Source organism: Canis lupus, chromosome 11 (assembly GCF_011100685.1).
Source record: "Canis lupus familiaris isolate Mischka breed German Shepherd chromosome 11, alternate assembly UU_Cfam_GSD_1.0, whole genome shotgun sequence".
Taxonomy (NCBI): Eukaryota; Metazoa; Chordata; class Mammalia; order Carnivora; family Canidae; genus Canis; species Canis lupus.
In genome coordinates, this window is record NC_049232.1 from 66,529,090 (window position 1) to 66,547,214 (window position 18,125).

Consider the following 18,125-nt stretch of genomic DNA (forward strand, 5'->3'; position numbering starts at 1 on the left):
TGGAAAACCCAGGACTCTCGCCGAGCGGGACGAACGCATTCCGGGAGTCGTAGTTCTGCGCCCTGGCGCAGGCGCAGTGCCCCCTCCCCGCCCCCCCCGCCGCCGGCTTGCGCGCGCAGCTCCTGCAGGACCAGTTTCTAGAAGCTCATTGCGGTGGCGTTGGTCCTGACTGCGGGTGCGGATGCAGGTAGCGGTCGTCCGGGGCCCCTGGTGTGGGGGCCTCGGCCAGGTCGCGCGGCCCCGGGGCGCACCCGGGGGGCGGGCGGGGGGGCGCGCAGGAAGCCGGGCGAGCTCACCGTGCACCCGGGGCCGCAGCCTCCGCGGGGAGGTGGGCAGGGTCCTGAATGACGGAGCTTTTCTCCATCCCCTCCCTGCGCCTACGGTCCGGCGAGTTGGGTCCGCGGACGTTTTGGGCGGGAAAATGCCTTGATGTGGGTGCAGGTGGGGGGAGCCCCGCGGTGAGTGCAGGGTGTTGAGCAGCATCCCCGGCTGCCCCCACTGGGTAGGTACAGTCGCCCCCTCCTCTCCCGGCGTGATAACCGAAACGTCTTCGGCGCCCCCCTCCCTTGAGAACTCTCCACCTGCGTCACATTTTCCGCGGAGCCTCCCTGGTAGGCTCCCTGGAGACCGGGAGCAGGTCTCAGCTCTCGCGCAGCCCCAGGTGCTCAGCGCGGCGCCAGGTACGTGGTGGGCGCCTAACATTTGGCGAAGGAATAAGTGACGTCATGCATGCTTGTGTGCCGGGCTGTGTGCTGCTGGGAGGTGGGCAGTTACGGGTATAATAGTCGCAGGAGGTGGAGAGTGTGCTTTCACCTGCCGCACTGTAGCACATCTCAGGTTGTACGGTCCCTTCCTGCGTGCCCTCTGCGGGTGGGGACCCTGCCTCATCGGCCCCCGCGTGTGCCCACAGTGTCCTGATGTTCAGTTATTTGCAGAGTGGAAGAACGCGTGTAACACAGCCTAGGCTCTGTGCAGAAGAGCACTGGGGGATCAGAGGAAGCTTTGTACAAGAGGTGACGGTTGAAAGGAGTCAAGTTCTGAAAGATGAGGGAGAGTTTGGTAGGAGAGGGGAAGAAGGCAGGTTCCAAGGAGAGGGAACCGCTCAGTGCAGAGGATGGAAGGGGTGGAGGGTGTGTGGGATTGGAGAGAGACTTCTTTATGACTGTGGCATCCCTCAGAGGCAGCTAGAGCTCAAGGGGTGAGGTTCCTCTGAGCAGGGTCTCTAGATCATCAAGCATGGCCTTTGCATTTGAATTTTACCTTGGGACTGATGGGGAGTGATAGGACCCAGTTTTGCATGTTAGAAAGAATCCTTAGGCTGCAGTGTGAGACTGGATTGAAGAAACCTGTGCTTAGGTGGATGAAGTGAATGGACAGGTTCTTAGGAAATAAAACTGCCAGAACTTGGTTATTGATTATGTGAGAAATTTGAGGGGCAAATATGAAATCAGGCTTCTGAGTTGGGCACCTGGGTGGGAAATGTGTGGCTCTTCACTGTGGTATGTCAGGAGCAGTTGAATAAATTTGGGACTGGATTCTCTTGGAGCAGTGACCCTTTTCTCATGCCTTTTGCTTATGAGGAGTATTTAGTCTGGAGAAATTTTTCTTGGAGGGTATCTTTAGTTACCCATAAATAACTCCTCAGCTTTTCACCTACAAAAGAAAATTATTCCTTTTAATGTAGAAGTTGGGCAGGGTGGTTCTAGGCCTCTGGGTATGTTGATACATATCTGAACCAAACCAACAACGATGTTTTTAGGAGTAATAATTTGTTTTACTTACCTAACATCTCCTATTTTTTTTGACAGTTTCTGCAAAACCAGAAGCTGAATGAATGCTTGGAGCCTTTGATATTTTGCTGTCTCTAGTGCCTGTTGGTGGACTGTCCTGGTATTCAACTAGAGTCTACGGGGATTGGATTCCTGCTGCTGATACACACTGCAAGCTGTAGTACCCTTGAATAAGATGACCACCATCTCTCCAGATCCTCAGACTCTGGTCTCAAGTGAACCAAATAAGGTCCTAGGGATGGAAACTCCTGGGGATCAAGAAGCTATTCCGAGAGGAGACAGTGCTGACCCAGAGACTTTCAGACAGAGATTCAGGTGGTTCTGTTACTCAGAAGTGGCTGGACCCAGAAAAGCCCTAAATCAGCTCTGGGATCTCTGCATTCAGTGGCTGAGACCAGACATCCACACGAAAGAACAGATTCTAGAGCTTTTGGTGTTTGAGCAGTTCCTGACCATTTTGCCTGGGGAGATCAGGATTTGGGTAAAGTCACAACATCCTGAGAATAGTGAGAAGGTGGTGACCCTAATAGAGGATTTGACCCAAATGCTTGAAGAGAAGGAAGGTGAGATTTATAGATGGCAGGACTAAGGGAGAGATCGCCTCAAGGTGTGAAAGGAAACTCCCCCAAAGAAAGCAGTTGATTGCTGAAAATGAGTCTGAGTTTGGGGTTGGGAATGGCATAGGATAAGCCCCGCCTCTTACTGTGTAATCTAGGGCAAGCTATGTAACTTTTCAGAACCTTTATTTTTTTTTTTAACCTGGTGAAATGGGGTTCCAATCTGCTTAGTTTCTTGTGAGGGTTAAACATGATAAGGTATAATCCTAATTTCTTTCCTTTCTGTCTTGAGTAAGAGGGATTCTTAGAACACAGGAGAGAAGGAGATCATCTGAAATTATTTGGAGTCACAAGCATATCAACCACTCCAGGCCTCAACTTCTGCCTCCAGTGGGCAGGAGCAAGTTTCTAGATTGGGGTGCCCATATTTGTGATGATGGAAATGGTTCTGCACTATTTTGCACTTTGTGACTAGGGCAAATAAGAAATTGAATCTTAAATAGCCATATGTGGTGATCGGCTACCCTATTGAATAGTGCAGTTCCACAGCATTAGAAGAGGAATAGTTCACTTGAATTTTTTTCACTTGTATTTTTTAGATTACATTATTATACATATACAAATGTATAGGATATAAACTGAGTTGTAACATATCATTGAAAAATATTGATAAAAAGACTTGTAGGGTTGATAGCCCTTTAGGGGCATGTGGTCAACTTTGTTAAACTCCCTCTAATATGCTATAGATGTTCCAAATGTGTGTAGCGAGTTACCATAAAGTTCTCAATACATATGTGGGATAGTTTGTATTCTGCAAAAAGTTCCAAGGTGGGGAAATGCATTTACCTCCACAGAGTTAAATTGTGGTCACATAGCTAATCGGTATGTTCAACATTTGGGTTTCCTGACTTCTCTGACTTGTCTGTCCTTGCAACATGGTGCTTCTCCAAAATTAGAGCCTCTCTGTGGAAGGCTTTGCAATAAAGAAGTTCATGAATTGATTGCTTTAGCATTCGGTAAGAACAATTTCCTTAAGAGTCCCTTCTTTCTCTCTGATTACATAATTTTGCTTCTTAATTTCTGTTGGTTGTCTAATAAGCTTGCCTAGAAGTCTTTTCATAAGACAGTAAAGGATGATTTAAAAAGTACTTTATCATTATTGGAAGAAGAGCTGTTGACATCTCAGGGTATGTCATTTATTGGTATGTTCAGATTCCTCATTTTTGTCTTTAGGCAACTGCTGGTGACCTCAGAAGAGAAGTCTGTTCCTGAGACCAGCTTGGTGCTTCCATTCAATAAGCAGTTCTCTGCAAGGCATTATGCTAGGCCTAGGAAGAAAACAAATGAACTCATAAAGCAAATATGCTGTTTTACCTTAGTACATCCATTGAATATTTTAAAAACCATCCTGTAAATTAAACACATTAAAACTGTAGGTGTGTGGATTGAATGAAATCACTTATGGTGAGCTTAGGAATTGAAAGGGTATTTTATAGAGTAGGGGAGAAGCTTGGATTTTTAAAAAAGTGTATCTGTGGCTTTTATCTCAGTTTTATTTTATTTATTTATTTATTTATTTTTTAAATCTATCTCAGTTTTAGAAAGAGTGGGAACAAATTTTTGTTTCTTCTGTACTTTTTCTCCAGAGAGACATGTATAAGAATTTCTAGTCTGAGGAATGCATTTGAAAGACTAGAGTGTTCTTTTCCCCTTCCCAGATCCAGTGTCTCAAGAGTCTGTTATTTCCCAAGAGGAGAACCCTGAAGAAAATAAAATGGTTTCTGTCCTTCGGAGAACTGAGTCCCTGGTAAGCTTCCTTTCACTGGTTTTCATTCTTAAGCGAATACTTAACTGAGCTCCTACTGAGCTCCTACGGAGTGGTATAAAGATACTAGAATAATGAAGACAGTTTCCTTCACATTCTTCACATTCTTTGAGCTCATTCTTCAGATGGTGTTTTACTTCACTTCCCAGAATTTGTCATACGTCTGATTCTAAGAAAAACAAAAAATTTATTAAAATTCTACAGTTATTCTTGATAAAATTAGTCAAGTGAGAATAGAATTTTATTTCCTTAATATAATAAAAAAATCCCTAGCTGAACGGTATTGGAAAAATAAAAAGCAGCTCTCACAATGCCTGTAAAGATAAAGATGTCTAATCATGCTGCAGTTGATGAGCTTTTGAAAGCCGATGCAGTAAGATGAGAAGGAAATGAGGTAAGTATTGGTATGTAAGAGACAAATGTGTGTTATTTGCAGATAAATGGTCTGTTTGGAAAACCTCTGAGAATCAACTGAACAACTACTAAAACTCACGGTAGTTGAGAAAAGGGGCTGGTTACAAATCAATTAGAATAATTTGTAATCGATGAATTACAAATCAGAAAAAAGTATTTTTATTTTCTTTAAAGATTTTATTTATTTATTCATGAGATACACAGAAGCAGAGACACAGGCAGAGGGAGAAACAGGCTCCCCACAGGGAGCCCGATGTGGGACTCTCTCCAGGGACCCTGGGATCACACCCCAGGCCAAAGGCAGGTGCTCAACCACTGAGCCACCCAGGCGTCCCCCAAAATTCTTTTTTTTTAAGATTTTATTTATTAGTGTGCATATGCATGCATGAGTGGCAAAGGAGAAGGAGAAGCAGGCACCCCACTGAGCAGGGAGCCCAACCCAGAGCTCAGTTCCAGAACCCTGGGATCATGACCTGAGCCAAAAACAGACGCTTTTAACGGACTGAGCCACCTAGGTGCCCCGAAAAAGAAAATCTTGTTCGCGATAGAAATTCATACCTCCCTAGTAGACTGATAATGGCTTCCCAAAATATGTCCAGTTCCTAATCCCTGGAACCTGCGGATGTTCATCCAGTGCTGAAAGACTGTATTTCTTGTGACTGTTAGGAATCTGTGACATTCAAGGATGTGGCAGTGAACTTTTCCAGAGGAGAGTGGAGGAGGCTGGAGCCTTTTCAGAAGGAGCTCTATAAGGAAGTGCTACTGGAGAACTTGAAGAACCTAGAGTTTCTGGGTAAAGCTGTCTCTTAATGATCTAATGTATAAACTGTGTATCTTTTCATCCACTATTACTGAAAGATGAGTGCTATTAACTGTATTGACTAGGTATGCAGGGATAATATGACTAATCCTAAAAGTGGGTTCTGAAAATGTACTTTTCTGCAGTGTTTTCTCCAAAAAAGAGTTTCTGCTTCATTAAGCTGGAAGTGTTGAGTATCGCTGTGCTGTCATGCAGGGCACACCTTCCCCAGTTCCTCCTCATATACCAGGATTGATGTCTATATTTGATAGCATCTTCTCTTGGGGAGCCGGAGGCTGTGTGTGAATGCTGGACCACCTTTGCCCTGTGCAGAAACAGTTATTTTTTATTCTTTTCTCTGAGCAGGCTTTCCAGTTTCCAAATTAGATTTGATTTCCCAGTTTAAGTGGGTTGAACTGCCGTGGCTGCTGGAAAAAGAAGTTTCAAAAGGCTCCAGATCAGGTGAGTTGGTGAAAAGCAGACAAATTAAAATAGTTGCTTCACCAAAATTGTTTATGAGAAGCTTTTGAAATGCCGGGTGGGCTAGATGCTAAAACAGGAAGGTGATTAGGTATACCCCCTTGCTTCCTGGAATATTCATTTTAGTGGAGAGACCATTAGTTTAGTCCTCTGAGAAGTAGATGCCAAGGCATGATTAGCTCTACCAGGGACTTCTGGGGGAGACTTGCCATGAATGAAATGGGGAGGGCTCTCAGAATATAATGTGGGTATAACACACCTGTGAATGAGATAGGAAAGGAAGGAAGGTTGGGGAAGAAGCATCTTAGACTGATGCGCGGTTTAAGAAAATTTTGGCAAGGCCAAAGAAAAGTTCCCCAGCCGGAGTGGCCCATGAGGAGTGGCCCATCAGGAGTTCTGTGTCTCACAGAAATGGGCCTGCCCAAGGGTTCCTACTCTACTTGCCATTGACTGGGAGCAGCCTGTGGGAAAGTGGCCTTGGCGTGAATCCTGGGGTGGGCATCAGAGAGCAGCTCCTGGGGCCGTTATGTGAGCACCCCAGAGTTGGAGACCTGAGAAGCATGTTTCTGTGGATGCCAGCATACAGATACTAAAACACAAGGTGTTAGTGGGATGTGTGCTATACTAACACCTGTATGTGGGGCAGTGGGAAATGCAGGAGCGATGGCTTAATTAACACATAAGTTGAATCTTGAAGGATAAGTGGCAATTCGTCCAGCAGACAGCATGGAGAGTGTGATCTCATTTTTGTTAAAAGGAAAACAATTTATATATACATGTATATATCTCAATATACATAGAGATTGTTTTTTTAATGTCTCAACATTAATGTTAACCCTGGTTATCTTTGAAGGATTATATTTTTTCTTTATCTTTTATCTTAAAATTTAACAATAAGCATATTAAAATTTATGTTTAAAAAATAAATTATTGCTTATATATCAATACCTTACTATTTTTTTTAATTTTAAAGAAAAAAATCAGTAATTTCACTTCACTCTATTCCATCTTAACCAAAGTCAACCTGTTGGCTGTTTTCAGTATAAATATGTGCCCCTCTTTCCTAGAAGCATCATGTAGATGTACAACTTGTTTAAAAAATTATTTACAGGGACATCTGGGTGGCTCAGCAGTTGAGCACCTGCCTTCGTTAGGCTCAGGTTGTGACCCAGGGTCCTGGTATCAAGTCCCACATCGGGCTCCCTACAAGGAGCCTACTTCTCCTTCTGCCTGTGTCTCTGCCTCTCTCTCCGTGTCTCTCATGAATAAATAAATAAAATCTTAAAAAATAAGTAAATCTTTAAAATAAATAAATAAATACAGAATTATTTACAGCAGACTGGAGAAGAAGCTCTTGACAGACAAAGCAGAATCGGTAGCTATAATTTATAAAATACTTAAGCAAAACGGTAAGGAGCGCAGTCTATTAAAAAAATGGGTGAAGACCTTGAGCAGATAGCTGACAAAAATAACTGACAAAACTAAAATTGCTGTAATCTTGAAATAAAAGTTCTAAGTCACTGGTCAACAACGAAATACACATTTAAAGCAACTGTACTGAGGTCATGATCTCGAGGTCAGGAGATTGAGCCCTTTATTGGGCTCCACACTCAAAGTCTGCTTGAGGACTTCTCTGTCTGCCCCTCCCCTCTGCTCATGCATGCGCATGTTCTTTCTCAAATAAATAAATCTTTTAAAAATGCACCGAATTTTTAATAATGGTTAATTTCTGGGGAATTGAATTTTGGGTTTCATAGTTAACTCTTTAAAAAATAGTTTTGTGACAGTGATGGTGTGATCTCATGATGAAGAGCCAAGATGAATGATGTGGTTGTTAAGTGAGTTCAGAGTTCTGAGAAGAGTGTAAATAGAGTATGGTAGTAGAGAAGGTTAGGATTTGAACCTGAGGCCCTAGGTGTTTGTGTTTGTGAAGGTGCTATGGGATTGCATTTGAGGTAGAGCAGACACTGAAAGAATAGGATTAAAAACACTGTAGTGTGGTAGGGACAGTGAATGGATGCTTGAATAGAGTGTATCCATAAGGTTGATAGGGCCAGACCGTGGTAACCTTTGAAAGTCTAGTGTATGCAATGCTATATGTCTGTGAGGTGAGGAACATCTTCTGTAAACTTGGTGCTGTTAGGCTGCTTTGAAAAGCAGTGTGGTATAGCGATCAAAAGTAGGGGCTTTGTTGTCAGACTAGATTAAAAATCTGGCTCTGTCGCTTACAATACATGTGACTTTGGACAAGCTATTTACACTCTGTGTGCCTGGTTGTCACATCCACAAAACAGGGATGATATCAGGACCTACTTTATAGGGTTGTTAGGAAGATTTTTTTTTTTTTAATTTTTATTTAGATAGTTACAGAGAGAGAGAGAGAGGCAGAGACACAGGCAGAGGGAGAAGCAGGCTCCATGCACCGGGAGCCCGATGTGGGACTCGATCCCGGGTCTCCAGGATCACGCCCTGGGCCAAAGGCAGGCGCCAAACCGCTGCACCACCCAAGGATCCCCTGTTAGGAAGATTAAGGGAAAATACAAATACAGTGGTTGATATGGGGCCTGGATTCAATAAACATTTGCACTGTCATTTTTATTTGGAAAGAGAATAGATTGGATCTAGAGAGAGCAAGAATGAACCTATTGCAGAAATTTGAAAGGAAGGTGAGAACTTGCATTTTAATCTAACTGTAAGGCATTAACTTTTCGTTTTCCCCAATATTTTTCTTTTTTTTAAGATTATTATTAATGAGAGAGACAGAGGCAGAGACATAGGCAGAGAGAGAGAAGCAGGCTTCCCACAAGAAGCCTAATGTGGGATTTGACCCCAGGATTAAAACCTGAGCCAAAGGCAGACACTCAACCACTGAACCACCCAGGCGCCTCTCCCCAATATTTTTCTTAACCACTATACCTCGTTTCTCTGTATTACTTTTTCTTTCTCTGTTTCATAAGATTCTGAAAACCACCCAAGCCATATTCATATAATTCATAGTCCTTGCTATCTCTCTTCCTGTCTGAGTCCCAAATAGGACAGCTTCCTTTATTGCAAACAGAACACATTCTATTTGTTATTTCTTTTAGAGTGTGAACCTACAGGTGAATTGAAGGAATCCTTTCGAAATCAAGATGTTCTTCTGGATGAATCAACTTTAGATAAAATAATAGAAAGATGCTTAATGAGTGGTAATTATGGCTCCATGGGAGAGTCCCGGAAGCATGGTAGTAAGGAATATTCACAACTCGCAGTCACACAAAAGAAATCTCATGGGAGAGGCAGTAAGGGTGAGGAATTTGACCCAGAAAAGAGCCCCTTTGGAAGTAATTTCAGGCAAACCTCGGACATAATTAAACATCTGAGAGTCTACTTAAGGAAGAAATCTCGGAGGTATAATGAAGGCAAGAAGCCCTTTAGTTTTCACTCAGACCTTATTCTGAACCGCAAAGAACACACTGGAGAAAAGCCACGGAAATGTAACGAAGGCAGGAAAGTCTTAGGTCACTCTTCATCCCTCACCGAACATCAGAAACATCAGAAACATCAGAAAGTACATTTTGCAGGGAAGGCCCGGAAGTGCACTAACTGTGGGATAGCCTTTACACACAGCTCATCCTTTAAGAAAAAAAAGTCCTCTATGTGTGAAAAATGTTGGAAAATTTTAAATCGAGAAACAACCTCAGATAAAGATGAGGGAGCTGAGATGGGAGAGAAAACCCATAAATGCAGTAAATGCGGAAAAGCCTTTGGCTATAGTGCCTCACTGACCAAACACCGGAGAATTCACACAGGGGAGAAACCCTACATGTGCAATGAGTGTGGAAAAGCTTTCAGTGACAGTTCATCCCTCACGCCACATCACAGAACTCATAGTGGAGAGAAACCCTACAAATGTGATGACTGTGGAAAAGCTTTCACCCTGAGTGCCCACCTCATCAAACACCAGAGAGTTCATACTGGAGAAAAACCCTATAAATGTAAAGAATGTGGGAGACCCTTCAGTGACAGTTCATCTCTTATCCAACATCAGCGAATTCATACTGGAGAAAAACCCTACACGTGTAACAACTGTGGGAAATCCTTCAGTCACAGCTCGTCCCTTTCCAAACACCAGAGGATTCATACTGGAGAGAAACCCTATAAATGTGGGGAGTGTGGAAAAGCCTTCAGACAGAATTCTTGCCTTACTCGACATCAGAGGATCCACACTGGAGAAAAACCCTACTTGTGTAACGACTGCGGGATGACCTTTAGCCATTTTACATCCGTCATTTATCACCAGAGACTTCATTCGGGAGAAAAGCCCTACAAGTGTAACCAGTGTGAGAAAGCCTTCCCTACGCACTCACTCCTCAGTCGGCATCAGAGAATTCATACTGGCGTAAAACCTTACAAATGTAAAGAATGTGGGAAATCCTTCAGTCAGAGTTCATCGCTTAATGAGCACCACCGTATTCACACCGGAGAGAAGCCCTATGAATGTAGCTACTGTGGAGCAAGCTTCAGCCGGAGCTCGATCCTTGTAGAACACCTCAAAATCCACACTGGGAGGAGAGAGTATGAATGTAATGAATGTGAAAAGACATTTAAGAGTAACTCAGGCCTCATCAGACATCGGGGATTTCATTCTGGAGAGTAATTCTAGAAATACAGGAAAGTGGGGGGTGGGGTGGGGGTGGAATCTCATCAAATGGTCCCTTATTAAAACCCTGGGGTGCAAACTACCACAGCGTCGATTAGTAGCTACAACTTTGATGGGTTGGCAGCTGGTGAAAAACACTTTCTGCCATTCACCACTCTTCAGCAGATCATAATTAAGGTTGGTAAAGTCATGTGGAAAATGAAGAAAGCAGGATGAGATGTGCAATGATTCTGAAAGGCCAAATGCAAATTTAAAAAGCAAGAGGAGGCTCACAGGACCCACCCAAGAACCTCTACTTCTGGAGAAGGGGTCTTCTTCATATAATCCTTGCTTCTAGCAAGAACTGGGCCCGAGTCCTAACCTGGGTTCTGGGTTCTGTCCCCAGTCTGCCAGCCAACTCACTATATAACCTTGGGCACATCATTTGACGTTTCTAAGTTTGAGTTTCTTTACTGGTGGAATGAAGGGGGTGGGGCTCACGATTTCTAAGTTTACCTCTGATCCCCTATGAAGCTGTGGGAATAAGCTAAACACGTTTGGTTCATTGGAAGTTTCAAGTTTCTCTAGTAGGAAAGTACTCATTTAAGATTCTGGACTTCTAGCTTAGTGAGAATGCAGTATACTCTGAATGCCTGATGCTGGAATCCCAGAATATCAACAGGAAGGAGTCGGAGGAGCTCACACGGGTGTGTCTTCAGGGAATGTTCTCACTGGACAAAGTCCCCCAACCTGTTTTTCCCTCTGGGCTGTGACTGAGGGGATTAGGAATCTAGAGGACACATATTGGAGCCATCTCAGCCATGAGGGTACCAGTCCTGGGAAAGTAGGTTGGGGGCTGGGGAGGGGGGCGGGTGGGAGGAAACGGGTGCTGAAAACAGAGCTATTCTGGATGGATTATCTTTTACAAAATAGAATTCTATTTTTTTAAGAGTTTGCGTATCCCAAGCACAGCCCCCCCGTAATCGGAGTGGAAACGTGTATGGTGACAAAGCTCACAAGTTAAGACTGGGCCGTTGGATATGTGTTGGTTGGTCTGCATGGTAAGGGGTGTGTGTGTGTGCGTAACTAGTTGTCACTACTTAAAAATTAGGAGATTTCATACCAAAAAAAAAAGGCTTGCCTTGAAAAATTATAAGGGCTGACACCCCTGGCCCATATTTTTAGTGGAGTAGTCAGCTGGTTTGGGGTAGCAGCTGCTACCTTTACACAGGGAATCTAATCCACTCTTCTACTGGCCTAGTTCTCTAATTTATAGGACCTGACTTGCCCCATTTCGGAAACCTGATATTATGATCTCCTGCCATCTGGAGAGTATGCAGTCTAAGGTCTAAGGAGACTCCATTGATAGTAAAAATCAGAAGACTGTACAAATCCCACAAAATTACTTTGTCAGTTAAATGTTTTGTTGTGAAAGTAGACCTGAAAAAGAGAGTGAGCAGATATTTGTGGATTATTTCTTCTGAATCCCATTGGTCGGGTGTGAATACTTTTTCTGACTGAAAAAGGAATGAAAACCCTGAGTCAGGTTTAGATCTCAAGTCTTTGGGTTCTGGAGGCACCATACAATATGGTACCAAAAAGTTCCTAAAGTTGAAACTTGAGGGCACTCCTAGATAAATGAGAAGGAAAACAGAGAAGTTGGGGCTTATGGAAGGGAAGAGATCCTTAATGCTAATCGGAGACTCAGCAATATTTGCTGTGATTTAATAGGTTTGTGATGCTACCTCTGGATAATGCTTTTGGTTTCTTCCCAATACCCCAACTCCCCAACCCTCACCCCCCATCCAAAAGCTTGTGGTTCAGACACTGCTGTGTGGTAAACAGATCTGCGTAGTTACTGCTAAACGGACCAACCAGAGACATTCTAGCCATGAAAGGAATGTGGCTTATGAGAATCCTTCATCCTGGTCTATGTTTTTTTCTGAGCGTATATAAACCCTGGTGGGTTTTTTCCCAAAAAGATACAATTTATAGAGAGAAATGTGTAAAATTCTTGAGGCATGTTCCATGATGTTTACTGATTACATCCTCCAGCATTCATAAGAGGATGTTTTATACCAGTATCAGTTGGGTATCTGGAACATAGGGGTTTTCCTTAACAAGTTTATCTGGGTGTAAATTACCTATAAAAGTCATTTCAAGTGTACAATTCAGTGACTGTTGGCAGATCCACTGAGTTATACAGTCATCACCATAATCCATTTTCAGAACATTTTACCACCTCAGTAAGATCCCCATTCCCACACCTAGTCTCAGGCAACCACTCACCAGTTTACACTCTTGTCTCTGTAGAGTTGCCTTTTCTGGACATTTTATACAAATGGGATCGTATGTGGTCTTTTGTTTTTCGTTTATGTATTTTCTAAATGTGTGTTGTAGCAAATCAGTCCTTTATTTTTATTATTAAATGATACCCTATTTTAGGGGTACACCATATCTTGTCCATTCACCAGTTGAAGGACATTTGGGTTGTTTACAGTTTTTGGCTGTTAAAAATAATGCTGCTTTGAACATTGACGTGTAAGTCTTTCTGTAGACACATCTTCATTTTTCTTAGGTAGACGCCTGAGTGGCTGGCTCTTATGGTAAGTTTTTGTTTAACTTTTTAAGAAATTGCCAAATTGTTTTCCAAGTGAGTACATCGTTTTTCATTCTGAACAGCGCTGTATGATCCCCTATAATCTGGGAAATACATATCTTGAAATCTAAAGAGACTCCGTTGATAATAAGTAAAATTCAGGAGAAGAACGTTAAAAAATCCTACAGAGTGACTTTTCAGTTAAGTTTTCTTTGTGAAATTAGACCTCAGAGGAATACAGTGTGCAGACATTAGAGGATTATTTCTTGAGAATTTCATTGGCAGAGTCTGAATGATTTCTAAATGAAAAGGGTACTAAAGCCCTGAGTCCAGTTTCTCTGCATCCTCACCAGCCCTTGTTATATTGTCTTTCTCATTAGTGTCCCAAGGGTTGAAATGGTATCTCTTTCTGGTTTTAATTTGCATTTCCCTGATGGCTAATAATGTGGAGAATCTTTTCGTGTCGTATTTTTTTTATTCTATGTAAAAGTCCTTTCTCCAGTAAACTCTCTAAGTACTAGCCACAGGAGAGCATCCTCAAACCCGGCTTCACGATATTTATCAAAAGCTCAATAACTGCTTATGTATGCTTGCCAAAAGGATATTTGATGTGGGCCATCACCTAAGTACTTAAATTCATTTTTTATATCCTATCAGATCATCAAGAGATTCTAAACTTTTGATCCCTTACAGAATTGTTTGTATTAACCAGTATTTGACTTAATACCGTGTATGTACATTGACAGATGTTAAAATCAGCCCTTTAGCACATTCTACTTTAAAATGAAGACCTTGCTTTTAAAAATGTTTCTTCTTAATGAGTTTCTACTGAAGAAACTTCTTTCAGGTCACAGGACAAGATAAAGCTTCTCCTGTCAGTGAATCTACTTTTATTTTACTTATTTATGAATTCATTTTTAATGTGGTAAAACATACATAAAATGTACATTTTAACTCTTTTGGGATTCCAACTCTGTGGCCTGAAGTATATTCATGTTGTGTGATCATCCCTACTGTGTATCTCCAGAACTTTCTGTCATCCCAAACTAAAACTCATTAAACACTAAGCCCTCATGCTGTCCTGCCCCCCACCCCTGGAGACGACTATTCTTTCTCTTTCTCTGAACTTGAATATTCTAGGTACCTCATATGAATGGAATCATTGAATATATTTGTCCTTTTTGCGTCTGGCTTCTTTCACTTAAAGTCAGAATTTCATTCCCTTTTTAAGGCTGAATAGTATTCATTGTATGCATATACCATGATTCATTCATTCATCCATCAGCAGACATTTGGGTTATTTCCACCATCTCGGCTACTCTTAGTGGTATAAGATAGCAAGAGTCCCTGTTTTCACTTCTTCACAGATGTTACTGGCATCTAAAATGGAGACTCTTTTCCAGAAGGTTTTCCGCTTACTTCCCCTAGATCCCGTAGACGAATCACTGTCTATGGCAGCTATAGCAATCGCTTCTCGGCCTTTTGGCTAAGATCAAGTGTATGGCAGCTATAGCCTTACAAAATGTATTTCTTAGACGACGTAGAAGTTGAAATCAGTCCTTGATGCAGGGGCTGCAGAGTTGGATACCAGTGACGAAAACCAGTCTCGTTCATCTTCATCAGAGCCCTTGGGTGACCAGGTAAATTACTGTGAGCAGTAATATTTTGAAAGGAATTTTTTTTTTTTTTTTTGAGCAGTAGGTCTCAATAGCGGGCTCATGAAATTTAGTAAAAACCATGTTGTAAACAGATGTGTTGTCATCCAGGTTTTGCTCCAAGTGTAGAGCACAAGCAGAGAAGATTTGGCACAAGCCTTGAGGGCCCCGGGGTTTTCAGAGTGGTAAGTTAGCTTTGGTTGCAACTTCAAAGTCACCAAGCGCATTAGTCCCCAGCAAGAGCCTTTCCTTTGAGGCCAGGCGCTGGCGTCTCTCTGGTTAGGAAAGTCCTAGATGACGTTTTCTTATAAGGCTCTTCTGTCTACACTGAAAATCTGTTGTTTGGTGCAGCCACCTTCGCTAAGTAACTAGATCTGCTGGGTAATTTGCAGCTTCTACATCAGCACTGGTTGCTTTAGTGTTTTACGTTACGAAGGTGCCTTCTTTCCTTAAATTTCAACGAACCAACCCCTGCAATCTTCGAATTTTTCTTCACAGCTTCCTCACATCTCTCCGCCTTCACAGAATTCAGGAGAGTTAGGGCCTCACTCTGGATGAGGCTTTGGCATAAAGGGACTGTAATGATCGGTTTGATCTTCTCTCCAGACTTTCTCCCTATCACCAGCAGGGGTGTCTTGCTTTCTTAGCATTCGTGTGTTCATTGGAGCAGCACTTTTAATTTTCTTCGGAAACGTTTCGTTTTGCGTTCACGACTTGGCTGGCTGACTCGAGAAGCCTAGCCTTTGGCCCGTCAGCTTTTGACCCGCCTTCCTTCCGAAGACGGATCGATTTGGGTTTTGGATTTAAAGTGAGACATGTGTGACTCTTCCTTTCACTTGAACACTGGGGGGGCCATTGTCGGGTTAGGAACTGGCCTCCTTTCAGTATTGTTGTTTCTCCGGGAATAAGGACGCCCGAGGGGCGGGAGCGAGACCTGGAGGCGGGGTGGGGGTGTCGGTGGAGAGTCAGAACGTGCACATTTATCAGTTAAGCTCACTGTCTTCCACGAGTGTTCTTGGTGGTGCCCCAAAGCGCTAGTCGTAGCGTCAAGGCTCCCAGATCACAGGACACCGTGGCAGGTGGCGTGGTGGCTGAAAAGCTTAAAATACTGTGAGAATTCCCAAAACGTGACCCATAAAGGGAGCAGATGCTGTTGGGGAAAATGATGCCAACGGACTTGCCCAACACAAGGTTGCCACAAACCTTCAACTTGTGCGTTTGAAAAAAAAAAAAAACAAAACACCACACGCACAGTAGCTGAAGCACAATGACGCCAGATCTGCCTCGCTCCGTTTTTGCAAATGCTCCCCCGGCCGCATTAACGCTTGGTGGTGCAGGACGGCGGGCCACGCTGTAGACGCGCAGGCTGGGCGTGAGGCCGGCGTGTGGAGCGCGGGCGGGCTGCGAGTCCCGGGGGGGTGGCAGCTAGTCCCCCCCCCACCCCCCGGCCCGGGCCTGGTCGGTGCTGCCGGGAGGGGAAACCTCTCCCCTCGTGGAGCGCCCGGGCACAGCCTGAAGCCTGGGGGTAGGGGTCCGCTGCCCGCCTTCCCGCCGCTGGTCGGGTCCCCCGGGCCGGCCCTTCTGACGAGTGTGTGTGTGTGATTCCCCGGGCGGCGGAGAGCCGCTGGAGGTTGTGTGTGCACGCGCTACCTGAGAGGGACGCTGCCTGTGAGCACGCGTGCGTGTGTGCATGTGCTGCCAGAGAGGGACGCTACCTGTGAGCGCGTGCGCGAGCATATGTGTACGCGGTACCTGAGAGGGACGCTGAGACACGACCTGTGAGCGCGCATGCGTGGGTGCGTGTGTGCACACGCTACCTGAGAGGGACGCTACCTGAGACGCTACCCGTGAGCGCGTGTGCGAGCATATGTGTACGCGCTACCTGAGAGGGACGCTACCTGAGAGACCTCTGCTTCCGTTGTTTTTGTTCCGTGTCTTCCTCCGAGCTGTTCCTCTGACGTGGAGGAGCCGCTTGATGAAACATTTGAAGGTCTTGAAAATTCGCCGTCAGAAACCTGTGGTCCGCCGTGCGGCGCGCTGAGGGGTCTCCTTCAGGTGGCGGCGTGGACGTCCCCAAAGGCCTGCCCCAAGGAAGCTTCCCCCAAACCCGGGCCCTCGCGGGGCGCCCCCGCCCCGCCCCACCCCCCCCCCGAGTCCGTCTGCCGCGCAGGAAGTCGGGAACCCCTAGCGAAGTATTTTCCACGCTGAGAAGGTGCGTGGGATCTGCCTGCCGGACTCGCTCGGTCCTAGGGTCGGCGCTGCGGGTTGGAGAGCGCCGGTGCCTCTCCTCGGGGCCTGGGGCCGGCGGTGCCCGAGACGTGCTAGTCTGTGAGGCCCGCCAAGAAGAGCCGCCGCTCTGCAGCCGCGATGAGCGGGCGCGTGGCCCCTGGTTTCTTCTGCTTCCAAGTATCTTCATTTTCTCACTTGATCCGCCCGCCTCACCAGAAGCTTCCTTTCGCTCTCGAAGCCTCTCCAAGACCCTTGGTTTGAAGGTTTTGTTGAGCACGTGTGACCCCTGGGCTTCCCCAGCTGCATTCTCGCTTGGTTGGCTTTATTCCTTTGGCTGGGCCTTAACTTTTCTGTTTCTTCGTACGCCTTGTGATTCTCTTCATTGAAAACTTGACATTTGAATCTTCTAGTTTGGTAGCTCTGGAGATGAGGCTTTCCCTCTATTCAGAGTTTATGGTCTTTTTGATTTCTAGGGTGCCTCTGTGCTGGGGAGCAGTCTGTGGCGAATGCTTAAATTTTTCCAGCTCGATTTCCCTGGGCAGAGGCTGTGGTTTTCTAAATTCTCCCATACGTGATTTTTTTTTTTTTTTTTTTATCATTGTCCAAAAAACCAGGTGCTGTCCCTTAAATCCTCTGGAAGCTATTTCAGCGGGTGGGGGTGGGAAGAGTGGCGGCTGCCTTCTGTGTCTGCTCTTCCTTCATGATCCGAAGCAGCCACCCCCAGTCAGAACCCAGAACTCCAGCGCTTAGAGGCAAAGGTTTTATTTTATTTTATTTTATTTTATTTTATTTTATTTTATTTTATTTTATTTTATTTTATTTTATTTTATTTTATTTATGAAAGACACAGAGAGAGAGGCAGAGACACAGGCAGAGGGAGAAGCAGGCTCCATGCAGGGATCCCGACGTGGGACTTGATCCCGGGTTTCCAGGATCAAGCCCTGGGCTGAAGGTGGCGCTAAACCACTGAGCCACCCAGGGATCCCGAGGCAAAGGCTTTAATTCCTACCCTAAGCTCCAGCAAGTAAACTAGGGCCGTGGGCTTCATCTGGGCGCCAGTAGAGGCTGGGTGGCTCCTGGCGTCCTGGAGGCTGACCTCTACCGCTGATCAGTCAGGGTCTCCGTTGGGATCTAGAACTCTGACTCCAGAGTAATC

The 18,125-nt window shown here is 44.7% G+C and overlaps 1 protein-coding gene across 4 annotated transcripts; it reads left to right on the top strand.

The window, feature by feature from the left end:
• Window positions 1-72: 72 nt before the first annotated feature.
• ZNF483 (zinc finger protein 483) lies at window positions 73-14,039 on the top strand. 4 transcript variants are annotated; one of them, XM_038553100.1, is made up of 6 exons: window positions 73-187; window positions 1,809-2,353; window positions 4,066-4,154; window positions 5,253-5,379; window positions 5,752-5,847; window positions 8,952-14,039. In XM_038553100.1, exons 2-6 carry the CDS (start codon window positions 1,966-1,968, stop codon window positions 10,502-10,504), a joined length of 2,253 nt encoding a protein of 750 aa, XP_038409028.1. In that variant the 5' UTR covers window positions 73-187; window positions 1,809-1,965; the 3' UTR covers window positions 10,505-14,039. The 4 variants fall into 4 exon arrangements, with proteins under 4 accessions (XP_038409028.1, XP_038409030.1, XP_038409029.1 ...); XM_038553102.1 differs by having other exon boundaries at window positions 119-175; XM_038553101.1 differs by lacking the exon at window positions 73-187 and adding an exon at window positions 345-680.
• Window positions 14,040-18,125: the final 4,086 nt, after the last annotated feature.